Genomic DNA, 14,789 nt, shown 5'->3' with positions numbered 1-14,789 from the left:
GAAGCAAATTTCGAACAGCATTCTGAGTTTCATATGCCAAGACACTGAAGGACGGAATGGTTTTAATGCACGTTTATGGAGACATTGGTTATATATTGAACCAGACCACAGATTAATTCAGTGTCGGGGGCAGCATTGAATATACTAAACACGCAGAGCACGCCGCTGCACAAGGCAGCCGGGCTGTTGAACATGCTTTGTGGTACATGACCAGAGAACAAAGGAGGGGAGTACATCCAAACACACGAACATGCAAAGAAAACACCTGCAAGCTGAAACAACTGAATCAGGCATGCGCAGAAAATAAACGACCCAGGCACACACAAAAAAAATCCAGACAAGTCACGACAGAAAACATTTACGAGCTTATATCTCCTGAGCGTGTTCCACTGCTACAAGGGAGACAAGGCGCTTTGTTTCCTGTCTGCTCTGGAATCAGCCTCTCTCTCTCTGCAGCCAACCGAGTCACTCCAATGTCGCTGGGCAAGCAAGTCACTCTCAACAACGCAATCGGCTTCTAAGAAATCCGACTACACACGAGCGTAGCACAACACTTCCATATTATTCACAAGAGCTGGAAGAGGATACTCTCAGCAGTTTCTTTCCCATGGCTGGGCTGTCTGCCCAGCCGCACAGTACAAATATAAAGTGCCTCCAAAAATTTACTTTCCGGACGGCTCAATCAAGCCTGAGAAAAGTTTTGCCATTTAAGTTTACGTATTTAAAATCTTCGCTTTTTTAAAAAAAAGCTCACGGTCAGACACCATGTGGAGGGATGCAGTCACAGTCCAGGAAGGATAGATTGTACTTGCAGTGGGGTGAAATGCAGATTCATCAGCATGGTACATCCTGAGGAACATTTGTATGGGCTGACCTCGCGTTTTCCCTTAAATATAAAGATAAAGGGGTGATCCAGATTGAAGTCTTTAAGATGATTAAAGGAGGGTGGGGGAGGAACAAAGAACAAACAAAGAACAAAGAAAAGTACAGCACAGGAACAGGCCCTTCGGCCCTCCAAGCCCGTGCCGACCATGCTGCCCGACTAAACTACAATCTTCTACACTTCCGGGGTCCGTATCCCTCTATTCCCATCCTATTCATGTATTTGTCAAGATGCCCCTTAAATGTCACTATCGTCCCTGCTTCCACCACCTCCTCCGGTTGCGAGTTCCAGGCACCCACTACCCTCTGTGTAAAAAACTTGCCTCGTACATCTACTCTAAACCTTGCCCCTCGCACCTTAAACCTATGCCCCCTAGTAATTGACCCCTCTACCCTGGGGAAAAGCCTCTGACTATCCACTCTGTCTATGCCCCTCATAATTTTGTAGACCTCTATCAGGTCGCCCCTCAACCTCCGTCGTTCCAGTGAGTACAAACCGAGTTTATTCAACCGCTCCTCATAGCTAATGCCCTCCATACCAGGCAACATTCTGGCAAATCGTTTCTTCACCCTCTCTAAAGCCTTCACATCCTTCTGGTAGTGTGGCGACCAGAATTGAGCACTATACTCCAAGTGTGGCCTAACTAAGGTTCTAATTTTTCAGGGGTTTAGCCAGGAAAGGATTCTCCACACACAAAGGGTAGTAGTGTAAATCTGGAAAATCCTCCCTCAAAACGATGTTCATGCTGGCTCAATTGAAAATGTCAAAACTGAGATTGATGGAGTTTTGTTAGGCAAAGACATTGAGGGATGTGTGACCACGATGGGCGAATGGAGTTAAGATACTAATTTGTCATGATCTAATTCAATGGCCATGATGTGGAGATGCCGGTGTTGGACTGGGGTGAGCACAGTAAGAAGTCTTACAACACCAGGTTAAAGTCCAACAGGTTTGTTTCAAACCACTGGCTTTCGGAGCACTGCTCCTTCCTCAGGTGAATGGCAGAAATTTGAGGGGATGAATGGACTGCTCTTGTTCTCCAATGAGCCAAAAGGGGAGTCGGCTGATCTTGGGTGGGGCAGCAATAGGTGTTTCGCCAGTTAATATGTTTGAGGAAGGATAAAGAGAGTCAATTCGGGGGGGGCGAATTAATTAGGCCCCCAATCACTGTTGCCTCACGGTGCCAGGGACCCGGGTCCAATTCTGGCCTTGTGACTGTGTGGAGTTTACACATTATCCCCGTGTCTGCGTGGGTTTCTCCGGGTGCTCCCGTTTCCTCCCACAGTACAAAGATGTGCAGGTTAGGTGGATTGTCCATACTAAAGTGTCCCTAAGGTGGTGTTATGGGGATAGGGCGAGGCATGGGCCTGGGCAGGGTGCTCCTTTAGAGGGCCAGTGAGACTCGGTGGGCTGAATGGCTTCCTTCTGCACTGTAAGGATTCTATGAATATATTTGGACAGAAGAGAACAGAAGTGAGTGCAACAGGAATGCCTCTGTTTTCACATCCACTTATATGAATGGGCAAAAGAAAATTAATCATAACTAAAATGTTGAACGGTACTACAGAATTGATCCTGATCATTCTAATTATTTAGATCATGAAAATGATTTTGGATCTCTTAGCCCAAGCAAGGCGTGCTCACTTCATCAATGTCAACTTCCTGGCATTTTTCAAACCAATCATGGAATCAGAGAATCAGAGAATCCTACAGCACAGGAGGATGACGCTGCACCATCTTGCCTATGCCAGCTCTTTGTCAAAGCTACTCAATTAACTCACTCCCTTGGTCTCTCCCCATAGCCCCATAAATGGTTTCCCCATCAAGTTTGTATTTAATGATATTTTGGTCTGCTTTCACTGGTTTTTCAGACAATGCATTTTTGATAACAGCTCACCGTGCAAATGTTTTCTCATGTTCCCACTGGTTCTTTTGCCAATCACTTTAAATCTGTCTCTGGTTAGCAACCCTTTTTGCCATTAGAAAAAGTTTCTCCATATTTACTATCAAAGCCATTCATTATTTTGAACACCTTTAGCAACTCTACTTGGAACCTCCCCTGCTGCAAATGGACAACTCCCAGCTACTCCAGCCATAGTACATCTAATCAGCTGTACCATTCTAGTAAATCTCACCTACTCTCTTGTCAAAGCCTTGACATCCTTCCTTAAGTGTGGTACCCAGAAACAAATACAATATTCCATCTAGCCAAGAGCGAACAACTATCGTCTGTACTCTATTCCTCTTAATAAAACCAGGAATCCCACGTGCCTTTAATGTCTCAATTTATAATAATCTTTATTGTCACAAGTAGGCTTACATTAACAGTGCAATGAAGTTACTGTGAAAAGCCCCTAGTAGCCACATTCCGCCACCTGTTCAGGTACGCAGAGGGAGAATTCAGAACGTCCAAATGACCTAACAGCACATCTTTCGGGACTTGTGGGAGGAAACTGGAGCACCCGGAGGAAACCCACACAGACACAGGGAGAACGTGCAAACTCCACCCAGACAGTGACCCAAGCCTCAAATCGAACCTGGGACCCTGGTGCTGTGAAGCCATAGTGGTAACCACTATGCTACCGTGCTGCCCATGCAACTTGTCCTACCACCTTCAAAAACATTTGCACATATATCCCAGATCTGTGTTTTTGTGTACCTTTTAAGATTGTACCATTTAGCTCATATTAATTCACTTTATTCATCCAATCAAAATGCATCACTTAACACTTATCTGCATTAAATGTCACCTGCTCATTTCACTAGTCTATATTATCATGTTTTTGCCATGTTCCTCATTGTTTACTACATATCTGGTTACATTTGCTACTACACTTTGAAATTATGCACTGTACATTCAAATATAGGTCTTTGCTACATATATCAAACAAAGTAGGCCTTGTGGCACAGTGGTAGCATCCCTATCCCTGGACTAGAAGCTCTAGGTTCAAGTTCCACTTCAGGACTTGATTGCCATGGAAGGTGCATTCAATACCTGGCCCCAAACAGGTTGTTGACGAGTCTGTAAATGCTTCCAATAAACCAGTAAGAATGGGAGAGTTTCCTGGTCAGCCATTTCTGCAGAACGTAATGGCAAACCACTGCGGTACTTCACCAAGTATAATCATGCAGCAATCCATAGGAAATCCATGGTCACCAATGCACTCTTGGGGCATTGTACCTGAAGGAGGAGGACCAAATACAGCATTGGTTCCATTACTGACCTTCGGGAATCACCACTTCATTTCAATCTGAAAAACAACCACTCTGCTGACACCATTAACCAATTGTGTATCCATGCTTGCAGTGTCCCTTTTATCCCATAGGTTTTAACTTTGCTATCAAGTCTATCCTGGACTACTGTGCCAAATACCTTTTGAAAATATATAAATCTCATTGACCTCACTACCCTAATTAACCTCTCCATTACATCATCAAAGAACTCAAGTGAGTCAAATACAATTTTTCTTTAACAAAAGTATCCTGACTTTAATGTATTTGCCCAAATGTTTCCATATGTCTATTAATTTGTCCCAAATTATTGAAAAGGTTTCCCCATCACCAAAGTAGACAGACTGTTCCGTAGTTGTTGAGTTTATCCTTCTCCCTGTTTTTTGTTATACGGGTGTAAAATTTGCAGTACTCGGACACGATTTCCAGATCCAAGAAGGATTGGAAGATTGTGCCCAGACTTTCCACAATTCCCACCCTTACATCCCTCTAACCCGAGATGCTGATCAGCTAGGTCAGGTGACCTTTCTACCTTGAGGAGTGCTAACCTTTTAAGTACTTCTTTTTATTGTTATCCGATCCAAAATCGCTATTGCCTCCTCCTTTATTACTTCTTTAGCAGAATCCCTTTCTCAAAAGTATTAATTTAGTACTTCCACCATGCCACCTGCCTCCACGAGACAATCTTATTTGCTATAAATCAGACCCACCCTTCCCTTTGACTGCGTTTTACTATGCATGCCAGCTTTACTTTAGAAGGAACTTTTGGGTTCCCTTTTATGTTAAATTTGGATCTATTTTCATACTCTTTCTTTTCCCCGCATTCTTTTTTAGATCATTCCTGTACTTCCCAAATTCAGCTAGGTTCTATACTGTATTGTGAGCCTTACAATTCTTTAGCCATTTTTGCTTTCATATTTTTAATCATCCGCAATGTCCTGGTCTTGAATGCTCTTCCTGTTCCCATCATAAAAATGTGCCTACTCTGTACCTGAACCATTTCCTCTTTGAAGACTTCCCTTTGTCAATTATTGTTTTGCCTACCAAATATTGATTCAAATCACTTTTCCACTCGCTGAAAACAGCCCTTATTCCAGTTCAGTGCTTTTAAGCTGGATTACACTGTGCTTTTCCTTAACTGTTCGAAACCTGATGATACCATGATCCCTGTTCCCCGAATGTTCTCCGAATGAAGCATGCTCCATTTGCCTCATTTCAAGGGCAGAACAAGATCCCGCATGGTTTCCTTCCTCATTGAACTGTAAACACAGAAGGTTAACTTGTACACGTTTTAGGAATTCCACACGCTCTTTGCCCTTTACACACCATTATCCTAGCCAAAATGAAATAAGACTTGCATTTTCATAGTGCCTTTCATGGTGTCCCAAAGCCAGGACAATGAGGAACCCCACCCCCCCTTGCTCTTCTTCAAAATATGTCCGTGGCTTCTTTTATGTCCACTTGAGAGCACAAACGGGGCCTCAGTTTAACATCTGATCCAAAAGATGCCACCTCAGACAGTACAGCACACCCTCAATACAGCTCTGGAGTGCCAGTCTTCATTTTTGTGCTCAAGTTCTAGAGTGGGATTTGGACTCACGATCTTCCGACTCAAGGGAACTGTACTGCCAATGGGCAGCTCGTTTCCAAGTTCATTTTATTGAAATTCCCCATTATTGCTACCCTGCTGTTATTGCACCTTTCTGTAATTTGCTTGCAACTTCCCATGATTTGGTGGCCAATGAAAATGAAATGGCAATCGTACACATCCAGTGACACAATGGCTCCTCTTGTATTCCTGAATACTCACCAAATAGATACTATTTATGGCTCCTCAAATATATCATTCTTCTCCAGTGCTATAAAGGTTTATTCATTTAATACTGTCACCCCTCCCCTCCTTCTTTTCCCTTTGCTATCGTTTCTGGATACTTTGAAACCGAATAATGATGCAGATCTTCCAGTCCCAACAACAGCAAATGCTGAGACATTCACTGCTATTGAGGGTTGCAGTCAAATCGGAGATTCTGGGGAGTCAATTTATGCTGGAACTGTTTGCCAGAAATGGCTTAGTAGGAATCCCCACTGATGGTCCCAGCAGTATCAGTTAACGTTTAAACTATGTCTGTTTGCCTGGGACATAATTATACATTAATGATCTGGAAGAAGGAACTGAAGGCACTGTTGCTAAGTTTGCAGATGATACAAAGATACAAAGGGACAGGTAGTATTGAGGAAGCAAGGGGGCTGCAGAAGGATTTGGACAGGCTAGGAGAGTGGGCAATGAAGTGGCAAATGAAATACAATGTGGAAAAGTGTGAGGTTATGCACTTTGAAAGGAGAAATGAGGCATAGACTATTTTCTGAATGGAGAAATGCTTAGGAAATCAGAAGCACAAAGGGACTTGGGACTCATTGTTCACAATCCTCTTAAGGTTAATGTGCAGGTTCAGTCAGCTGTTAGGAAGGCAAATGCAATGTTAGCATTCATGTCGGGAGGGCTAGAGTACCAGACCAGGGATGTACCTCCGAGGCTGTATAAGGCTCTGGCCAGACCCCATTTGGAGTGTTGTGAGCAATTTTGGGCCCCGTATCTAAGGAAGGATGTGCTGGCCTTGGAAAGGGTCCAGAGGAGGTTCACAAGAATGATTGCTGGAATGAAGAGCTTGTCGTATGAGGAACGTTTGAGTAATCTGGGTCTGTACTGTTTGGAGTTTAGAAGGATGAGGGGCGATGTTATTGAAACTTTCAGGATACTGCGAGGCTTGGATAGAGTGGACATGGAGAGGATGTTTCCACTTGTAGGAAAAACTAGAAGCAGAGGACACAATCTGAGATCAAAGGGACGATCCTTTAAAACAGAGATGAGGAGGAGTTTCTTCAGCCAGAAGGTGGTGAATCTGTGGAACTCTTTGCCTGTTGAGGCCATATCATTGAGTGTCTTTAAGACTGAGATAGATAGGTTCTTGATTAATATGGGAATCAGGGGTTATGGGGAGAAGGCAGGAGAATGGGGATGAGAAAAATATCAGCCATGATTGAATGGCAGAGCAGACTTGATGGGCCGAGTGGCCTAATTCTGCTCCCATGTCTTATGGTCTTATACCTAGACATTGTTCCCCCACCCAGATGTATTTAGCTCTATGCCCAGCACATTTGGATGCAGATGGGAGAGCTAGTATGAAAATCTGATTAAAAATTAGGTTTAAAACACCTGGAATCACTAAACTGAAGGCAGGCCCTAAGGGACGTGCTTTCAACTCAGTTCAACTCAGATTGACAAAGCGGTTTGCTTGGACTATGCGTCTGCACTAGGCTAGTTTTTTCTCCTCGACATTTGACCCATGCTGCAGGCTGGAAAGGAAGTTCCCCCTCTGGCCATTAACAAAGGCAAGAATGCAATTTCAAATGCAGTCAGGAGTGAGTGTGAGCCACAGCTTTGCTGCTGACAGGAAAATCTGGGCAATTAATTTCCCTATTGTTCCTTCTTTGAGCCAGCTGTCTTTTATTGCCATTATAATCACAACCCCAATACGATTCAGTTCCCTTGCACCATTCATTACTCGATAACCCATGAGACTAATAATGCTTATAGATCTCCAACCTCTTCCCAAAGGCAACTGGAAAGGGCAACAAGTGCCAACCTTGCTCACAACCCAACAATGAGTACTGTAAAAAAAAACAGCAAGCTGCCTGGAAACGCAGAAGTATGGCAGAAACTTAAAGCACTTCCCTTTAGAAATGCCCAGCCTCCATTCAATGTTTACCAGCAGACAGGCCAGCTGAACGCTGGCAACAACTCGTGACTGACCACATATTCCATTGCCATGGGGCCTGTGTTAGCACACAAGGGGTTGCTTATCACTTTCAACAGCTGTCAAACAACTATTTGAAAATATTCTCTGAACCACAATAGATCCTTGTATTGAGAGTTTGAATATAGCAGTCAACCAACTCAAATCAAAATCCTCTTAATTGTTATGACAATTATATTGAAGTCATTAGCACTTTAAAAAAAACAAGCAGTAGCTTATGTATCGTCAACATATTGTCCTAGAAATATACTATTCTGATAGCCATGAAGAATTCTGGTTTTGGACAGTGAGGGTTAAAAACTGAAGACAATACATTGCACTGTGCTTTACCAACACAACTTCAGGTCAGATTTCCATTTATTACAGTAACTCATTTGGAACTTAATTAAAGGTCACCTTAATTTAAAAAGTGCTTGACAGAGTTGGTTTTTGTGAGTTTAAGAGTCTGTGATGCAATGAAAACAAAGCAAATAAAAGCACATCACTTGAATACTTAAAAGTGAGATGATGAAAACAACCGTATAATTTTTCCAAGTGGAAGGCATTCACATAAGTCTTTCTTTTTAAAGGCTTTGTCCCTTTTAGGCACAGCTTTTTTTTTTACTAGGTTCACTTATCAATAGAGCTCTAATTTCCTCATCAAACAGTCCCCTTCAGTTTATGGCAGAGCAGTGGAATTCCCCTGCCATCAGACCAGTTCCTAAAATAGAGTTTGATTCTCAAAAGTCAGTCCAAGGAAGATACTAATGTGGTCATCACTCCTCGCTGACCTCTGCAGGTCGAAGCTGAACATTGGATCATTCTGATAGGCTCTCCCAGAAGGGGACTGCTGGACATGTTGGACTGCTGAATAGAGTCATACTTACCTTCTGAGCAGGCAACTCTTTTACATTAGGAAAACCAAGAGTTCAAAATAAGTAAAACGTACTGTTGCAAATAAATTATGAGCAGTTAGAAAAATGAGGAACCAGTTGCATCACATGTATATTACAATCCAAGCAAATACATGGAACTTGCAAGATAGTAGCCAACTTGGTTTCCTTGCACCTTTGTTTAACCATGAGATAAAACCAAAAAAAACAGATTTTTCTTCAAATTTATCCTCAGCAGCTGTCACGGGCAAAGTTGACATTTAATTACATCCCTCGTTTCCCAGAATAAGTGGCGTGTTAGGCCATTTCAGAGGGCAGTTACGAGTCATCCATTTTGGTGTGGCACTGGAGTCAATCACAGCTGGACCAGAGAGAAGGAAGGTTGACAAGTTCTCTTTCCTGAAGCGTATCAGTGAATCAGTTGGATTTTTCCAACATTTAAGCAAGAACAGAGACTTGACTCGAAGTAGGAAGGATAAGGAATGTAATGGTCGCTTTCGCTAATTCTAGTTTTTTACTTCCACAATTATTTTGGCACTGAAGTCAAATATTCAGGCTGCCATGATGGTACTTGGCTCATATGCTCTGGGTCCAGGCTGCATACTAGACCAACATATCCACTACACTACTGTACTTAAAGGATTCCATTTTTAAATTATTTCATTTACTTCCAATTTAAATGGAAAAATTAGTCACAAAACTCAAGGTGTGACAAAAACTGAATGTTTGGTCCACGGTGGCATGTGTGTTAGGGCATCAAAGTTTGGTGGCACAGAGTAACAAAGTACACTTTCAAAATCTTCTCAATGCTGGAAGTTCACAACATAACCACCCACCATAGGAAGGGGCTTAGAGCAGATGCCTTCCTGCAGAGAGGGAGGGAGGCGGGCAGGAGAGAGTCCAGCCCAGCATCCCTTCTAACCTCAGAGGATGTGATGCTAGCCTGGCCACACATTGCCCATCAGCTTTCCTGGTTACTGTGTGTGTGTGTGTAATTCAACATGAGAGAGAATATTGGGTGGGAGGGATAGGGAATTCAGAGGGAAACAAATATACAATATTTTGTGAAAAATCACAAGAATTGATATTTCTTTTCAGTAGCATCAACTCTTTAAAAGTCTTATTTCTCATTTTCTCTCCTTACCCAATTATAAATTATGTCAGTGTGTAAACACTGAACTCATCCTAATCACTGGCTATATTACATGGGGAGACAAAACTACAAAAACGCTTTAAACACCAGAGAGCGGATGCAATGTAATGAGCAGAACACATTCAAGAACCATAATGTGGAGATGCCGGCGTTGGACTGGGGTGAGCAGAGTAAGAAGTCTCACAGCACCAGGTTAAAGTCCAACAAGTTTGTTTCAAATCACTTGTTGGACTTTAACCTGGTGTTGTAAGACTTCTTACTACATTCAAGAACGATCACTGGAAATAGTCCAAACTGGTATTTAATTGATCTTGGATAAACCACTGTGAGGAGATGTTGGTCGGAGGTCGTGCAACTCCCCACAGAAAGCATCCCAACAATAGATGGAGAATCGCATCTCCCAGGAGCCAGCTTCTCAACTTCACACAGCCATGACGGGAGGAATGTTACATACTTCGAGAACCTTCCTCCGAGCGAGGGATAACTACAAACCGCGGAATAGGTCAGTCAAAGGCTGCGGGCCAACCACGTGGCTTCATTCAAATGAACTCTTATCCGTGATAAAAAAAACAAGTCAACTCAAACCAGGCAAAACCCAAAAGGCCGGATTATATTTCTCGTTTTGTCCCACCCCACCCACACAAGGGATCGATTAAAAACACCAAGAGTCACTGAATATACACAACACAGGAGCAACAGGAGGAAATGGAGGCAAGTCAGCACGGTGGAAGATTGGTCAACTGTGATCGGTGGATTAGAGTCAGCGCCCTGAACAAATCGCAAGAGAGGGTTTGTCTCTCTGAACTACTTACTCTGTGGTGTCAAACCCAACCATCACATCGCCACTGCCTTTATATTGCGGGCTCGCTGAAGTAGGTTCGGCCGGTGCAAGTTGTTTTATAATCTAATCAGGCCCCAAAGCCTGAGCAAACACATTATCCAGCCATAAACAATGAGTGGAGGTGGGAGCAATGCAAGTCTCCAACTGTTATTTCTGTTCCTGGACACACAAGAGTCTGAGTTCCCCCCCACTATAACCTGTTAACATAGCGAGACAGGGATATGTTTTGAAAACATGGGTGTAAATAAACAGAACAACAAAAAACAACACACACATGTGAGTGGGCTCTGCTGGGTGAGACTTCTGACTGTGAAACCGATGCCGAGTGCCAGCGGAACACAATACCTGGCGACTGGGTAATTCTCAAAGAATGATGACCTTCTGGAGCAAGGAGCCCCCCCCCCCTCCCACGCACACACAGACCCTGAACACAATATACACATCCCAGTTTCAAGACCCCACTCTGCTACCCCCAGTAACAGGGAATGGGACACACACACACACACTGAACACAATATACACATCCCAGTGTCAAGACCCCACTCTGCTACCCCCAGTAACAGGGAATGGGATACACACACACACACACACTGAACACAATATACACATCCCAGTGTCAAGACCCCACTCTGCTACCCCCAGTAACAGAGAATGGGACACACACACACACTGAACACAATATACACATCCCAGTGTCAAGACCCCACTCTGTTGCCCACAGTAACAGGGAATGGGATACACACACACACACACACTGAACACAATATACACATCCCAGTGTCAAGACCCCACTCTGCTGCCCCCAGTAACTGGGAATGGGACACACACACTGAACACAACATACACAACCCAGTGTCAAGACCCCACTCTGCTGCCCCCAGTAACAGGGAATGGGATACACACACACACTGAACACAATATACACATCCCAGTGTCAAGACCCCACTCTGCTGCCCCCAGTAACAGGGAATGGGGTAAACACACACACTGAACACAATATACACATCCCAGTGTCAAGACCCCACTCTGCTGCCCCCAGTAACAGGGAATGGGATACACACACACACACACACTGAACACAATATACACATCCCAGTGTCAAGACCCCACTCTGCTGCCCCCAGTAACAGGGAATGGGATACACACACACACACACACTGAACACAATATACACATCCCAGTGTCAAGACCCCACTCTGCTGCCCCCACTAACAGGGAATGGGATACACACACACACACACACACTGAACACAATATACACATCCCAGTGTCAAGACCCCACTCTGCTACCCCCAGTAACAGGGAATGGGATACACACACTGAACACAATATACACATCCCAGTGTCAAGACCCCACTCTGCTGCCCCCAGTAACAGGGAATGGGGTAAACACACTGAACACAATATACACATCCCAGTGTCAAGACCGCACTCTGCTACCCCCAGTAACAGGGAATGGGACACACACACACATATTGATGAAGGATGGGTTGGGGGTAGAACTTCCCTCTCACCTGGGGGCCTACATTTCAGCAACAACAACAAAAATGAGAGATGTTGATGTACGGTTGGGTTGTGGAGATGGGCGTTCAGAGTGAGACTGGGCAGAATCTGTTTCCCTTTCTTTTATCAATGGGAACTCCAGCTAGTCAAAGATTTGTAGTTTCCAGTTCTTGACCCCCCCCCCCCCCCCTCCCTCCCTGTCCCAGGGAAAAGCACATTTGCTCCATGTTGTATCTTAGAAGTAAGTCAGCCCCTTCACAAAAGCCCACAAGGGAGAGTGTAAAGCTCTTACCTCCGAATAAGTGAGGGGACAGGTGAGCGGGGAGGGATCCGATGAGTAAGCGGGGGGCTGCCTGGCCCCCTGGTCGCTCTGCCGTGCTCTCCTCCGGGGTGCTGTCTTCCGACTCGTCCAGCGAGCTGCCGTACGTGCCCGCGCTGTTGGGGATGTTGAGGGACGGGTTGCGGCCACCTCCTCCTCCTCCTCCCGCTCCGCCGCCGCTGCTGCTGCCGCCGGCCGCCGGGCGGGGGCCAGGAACGGGCGGGGGGGCCAGGTACAGGCGGCCGCTCCCCAGCCCGGCCCCCGAGCCCGCAGCCGAGCTGCTGGAGGCGGCCACCGAGCGGCTGCTCCCGTTGCTGCTGCTGCTGGCCGTGGCCGAGGGTAAATCCGAGCCCGAGTAAGCGCGGGTCCGCCCGTTCGGAGCCGGGCTGCTCTGCTTCGCCCCCATGGGGAGCGTGAGGGGTGAGGGGCACAGGCAGGTCAGGGCAGGGGCACGGGTGGCCCTTGGCAGTCGGTCCCGGTTCTCCAGCAAACTTCTGATCCACTTTCCGCCTCCTTATTCTCTCAGGGGAAAAAATATTCCTACTTTCTCTTCAAAAATCCACCGTGTCAGTAAGCAGGCGAGGTCTCAAGAGCTGCCCATGACTGGGAGATGTTAATAAAAAAAGGGGGCACAGAACGCATCAGATGTGAGGTAAAGAGTAGAAAGATCCCAATAACCAGAAGACCAGGTCCAGCCGCAGTTTGCCCAGCCCTGTCCTGGGAGAAGCTTCAAAAAGTGCCCCGGGCACGGCAGTCCTGTCGCCAGGGGAAGTGTCCTGCTGGCCCGGCTCCTGATTCACCTCCAGCCGCCGTTCCTGTGGGCTGCTGCTGCTGCCGCCCAGCTTGCTCCGCCATCGCCAGCTAGACCAGCGGCAACATGACAGCCAGGACAAAAAGTCAGCTGTTGCTCTCCCTCGGCGTTCGCGCTGCCCTCCACCCTTCCTCAGGCGCGGGAAGCCCCCCGGTGCCTCCGCGACGGGGGCGCACGCCGCCGCTCACACGCACACATCCCGAAAGTCAAGAGCACGGCCACATGAAGAGGGAGGCAGACACACTGACAACAAACACACGGCCAGGCTGACTGAATGAGTGGCTGACTTGCCCCCCTTCCTAGCGTCAGGACACGTCACAAACAACAGGAAGAGATCACACAGTAACAATGAGAAAGAAAGACATAGAACAATACACAGAGATCGCAGAGTAACAATGAGAGAGAGAGCGAGAGAGATGGAACAATACACAGAAATCGCAGAGTAACAATGAGAAAGAGAGATGGAACAACAAACAGAGATCGCAGAGTAACAATAAAAGAGACAGGGAACAATGCACAGAGATCACACAGTAACAATGAGAGAGACAGGGAACAATGCACAGAGATCACACAGTAACAATGAGAAAGATAGAGATAGAACAATACACAGAGATCGCAGAGTAACTATGAGAAAGATAGAGATGGAACAATACACAGAGATCACACAGTAACAATGAGAGAGACAGGGAACAATGCACAGAGATCACACAGTAACAATGAGAAAGATAGAGATGGAACAATACACAGAGATCACACAGTAACAATGAGAAAGATAGAGATGGGACAATACACAGAGATCACACAGTAACAATGAGAAAGAGAGAGATGGAACAACAAACAGAGATCGCAGAGTAACAATAAAAGAGACAGGGAACAATGCACAGAGACCACACAGTAACAATGAGAGAGATAGGGAACAATGCACAGAGATCACACAGTAACAATGAGAAAGAGAGAGATGGAACAATACACAGAGATCACAGAGTAACAATGAGAGAGAGTGAGACATGGAACAATACCTGGAGATCACACAGTAACAATGAGAAAGATAGAGATGGAACAATACACAGAGGTCACACAGTAACAATGAGAAAGAGAGAGACAGGGAACAATGCACAGAGATCATACAGTAACAATGAGAAAGATAGAGATGGAACAACAAACAGAGATCGCAGAGTAACAATAAAAGAGACAGGGAACAATGCACAGAGATCGGAGAGGAACAATGAGAAAGATAGAGATGTAACAATACACAGAGATCACACAGTAACAATGAGAAAGATAGAGATGGAACAATACACAGAGATCACACTGTAACAATGAGAAAGAGAGAGATGGAACAACAAACAGAGATCGCAGAG

At 45.3% G+C, this 14,789-nt stretch overlaps 1 protein-coding gene across 1 annotated transcript in view; it reads right to left on the bottom strand.

Moving 5' to 3' along the window:
- The window catches only part of LOC140425495 (E3 ubiquitin-protein ligase znrf2-like), a 268,417-nt gene extending 254,686 nt beyond the window's left edge, over nucleotides 1-13,731 (bottom strand). The window contains exon 1 of the mRNA XM_072509822.1: nucleotides 12,591-13,731. Coding sequence (XP_072365923.1) covers nucleotides 12,591-13,023 — 433 coding nt within the window. The 5' untranslated portion in view covers nucleotides 13,024-13,731. The remainder of the gene's footprint in view (nucleotides 1-12,590) is intronic.
- Between the last annotated feature and the right edge of the window lie 1,058 nt (nucleotides 13,732-14,789).

Source organism: Scyliorhinus torazame, chromosome 6 (assembly GCF_047496885.1).
Source record: "Scyliorhinus torazame isolate Kashiwa2021f chromosome 6, sScyTor2.1, whole genome shotgun sequence".
Lineage (NCBI taxonomy): Eukaryota > Metazoa > Chordata > Chondrichthyes > Carcharhiniformes > Scyliorhinidae > Scyliorhinus > Scyliorhinus torazame.
This window is presented reverse-complemented; position numbering and strand designations above follow the sequence as displayed.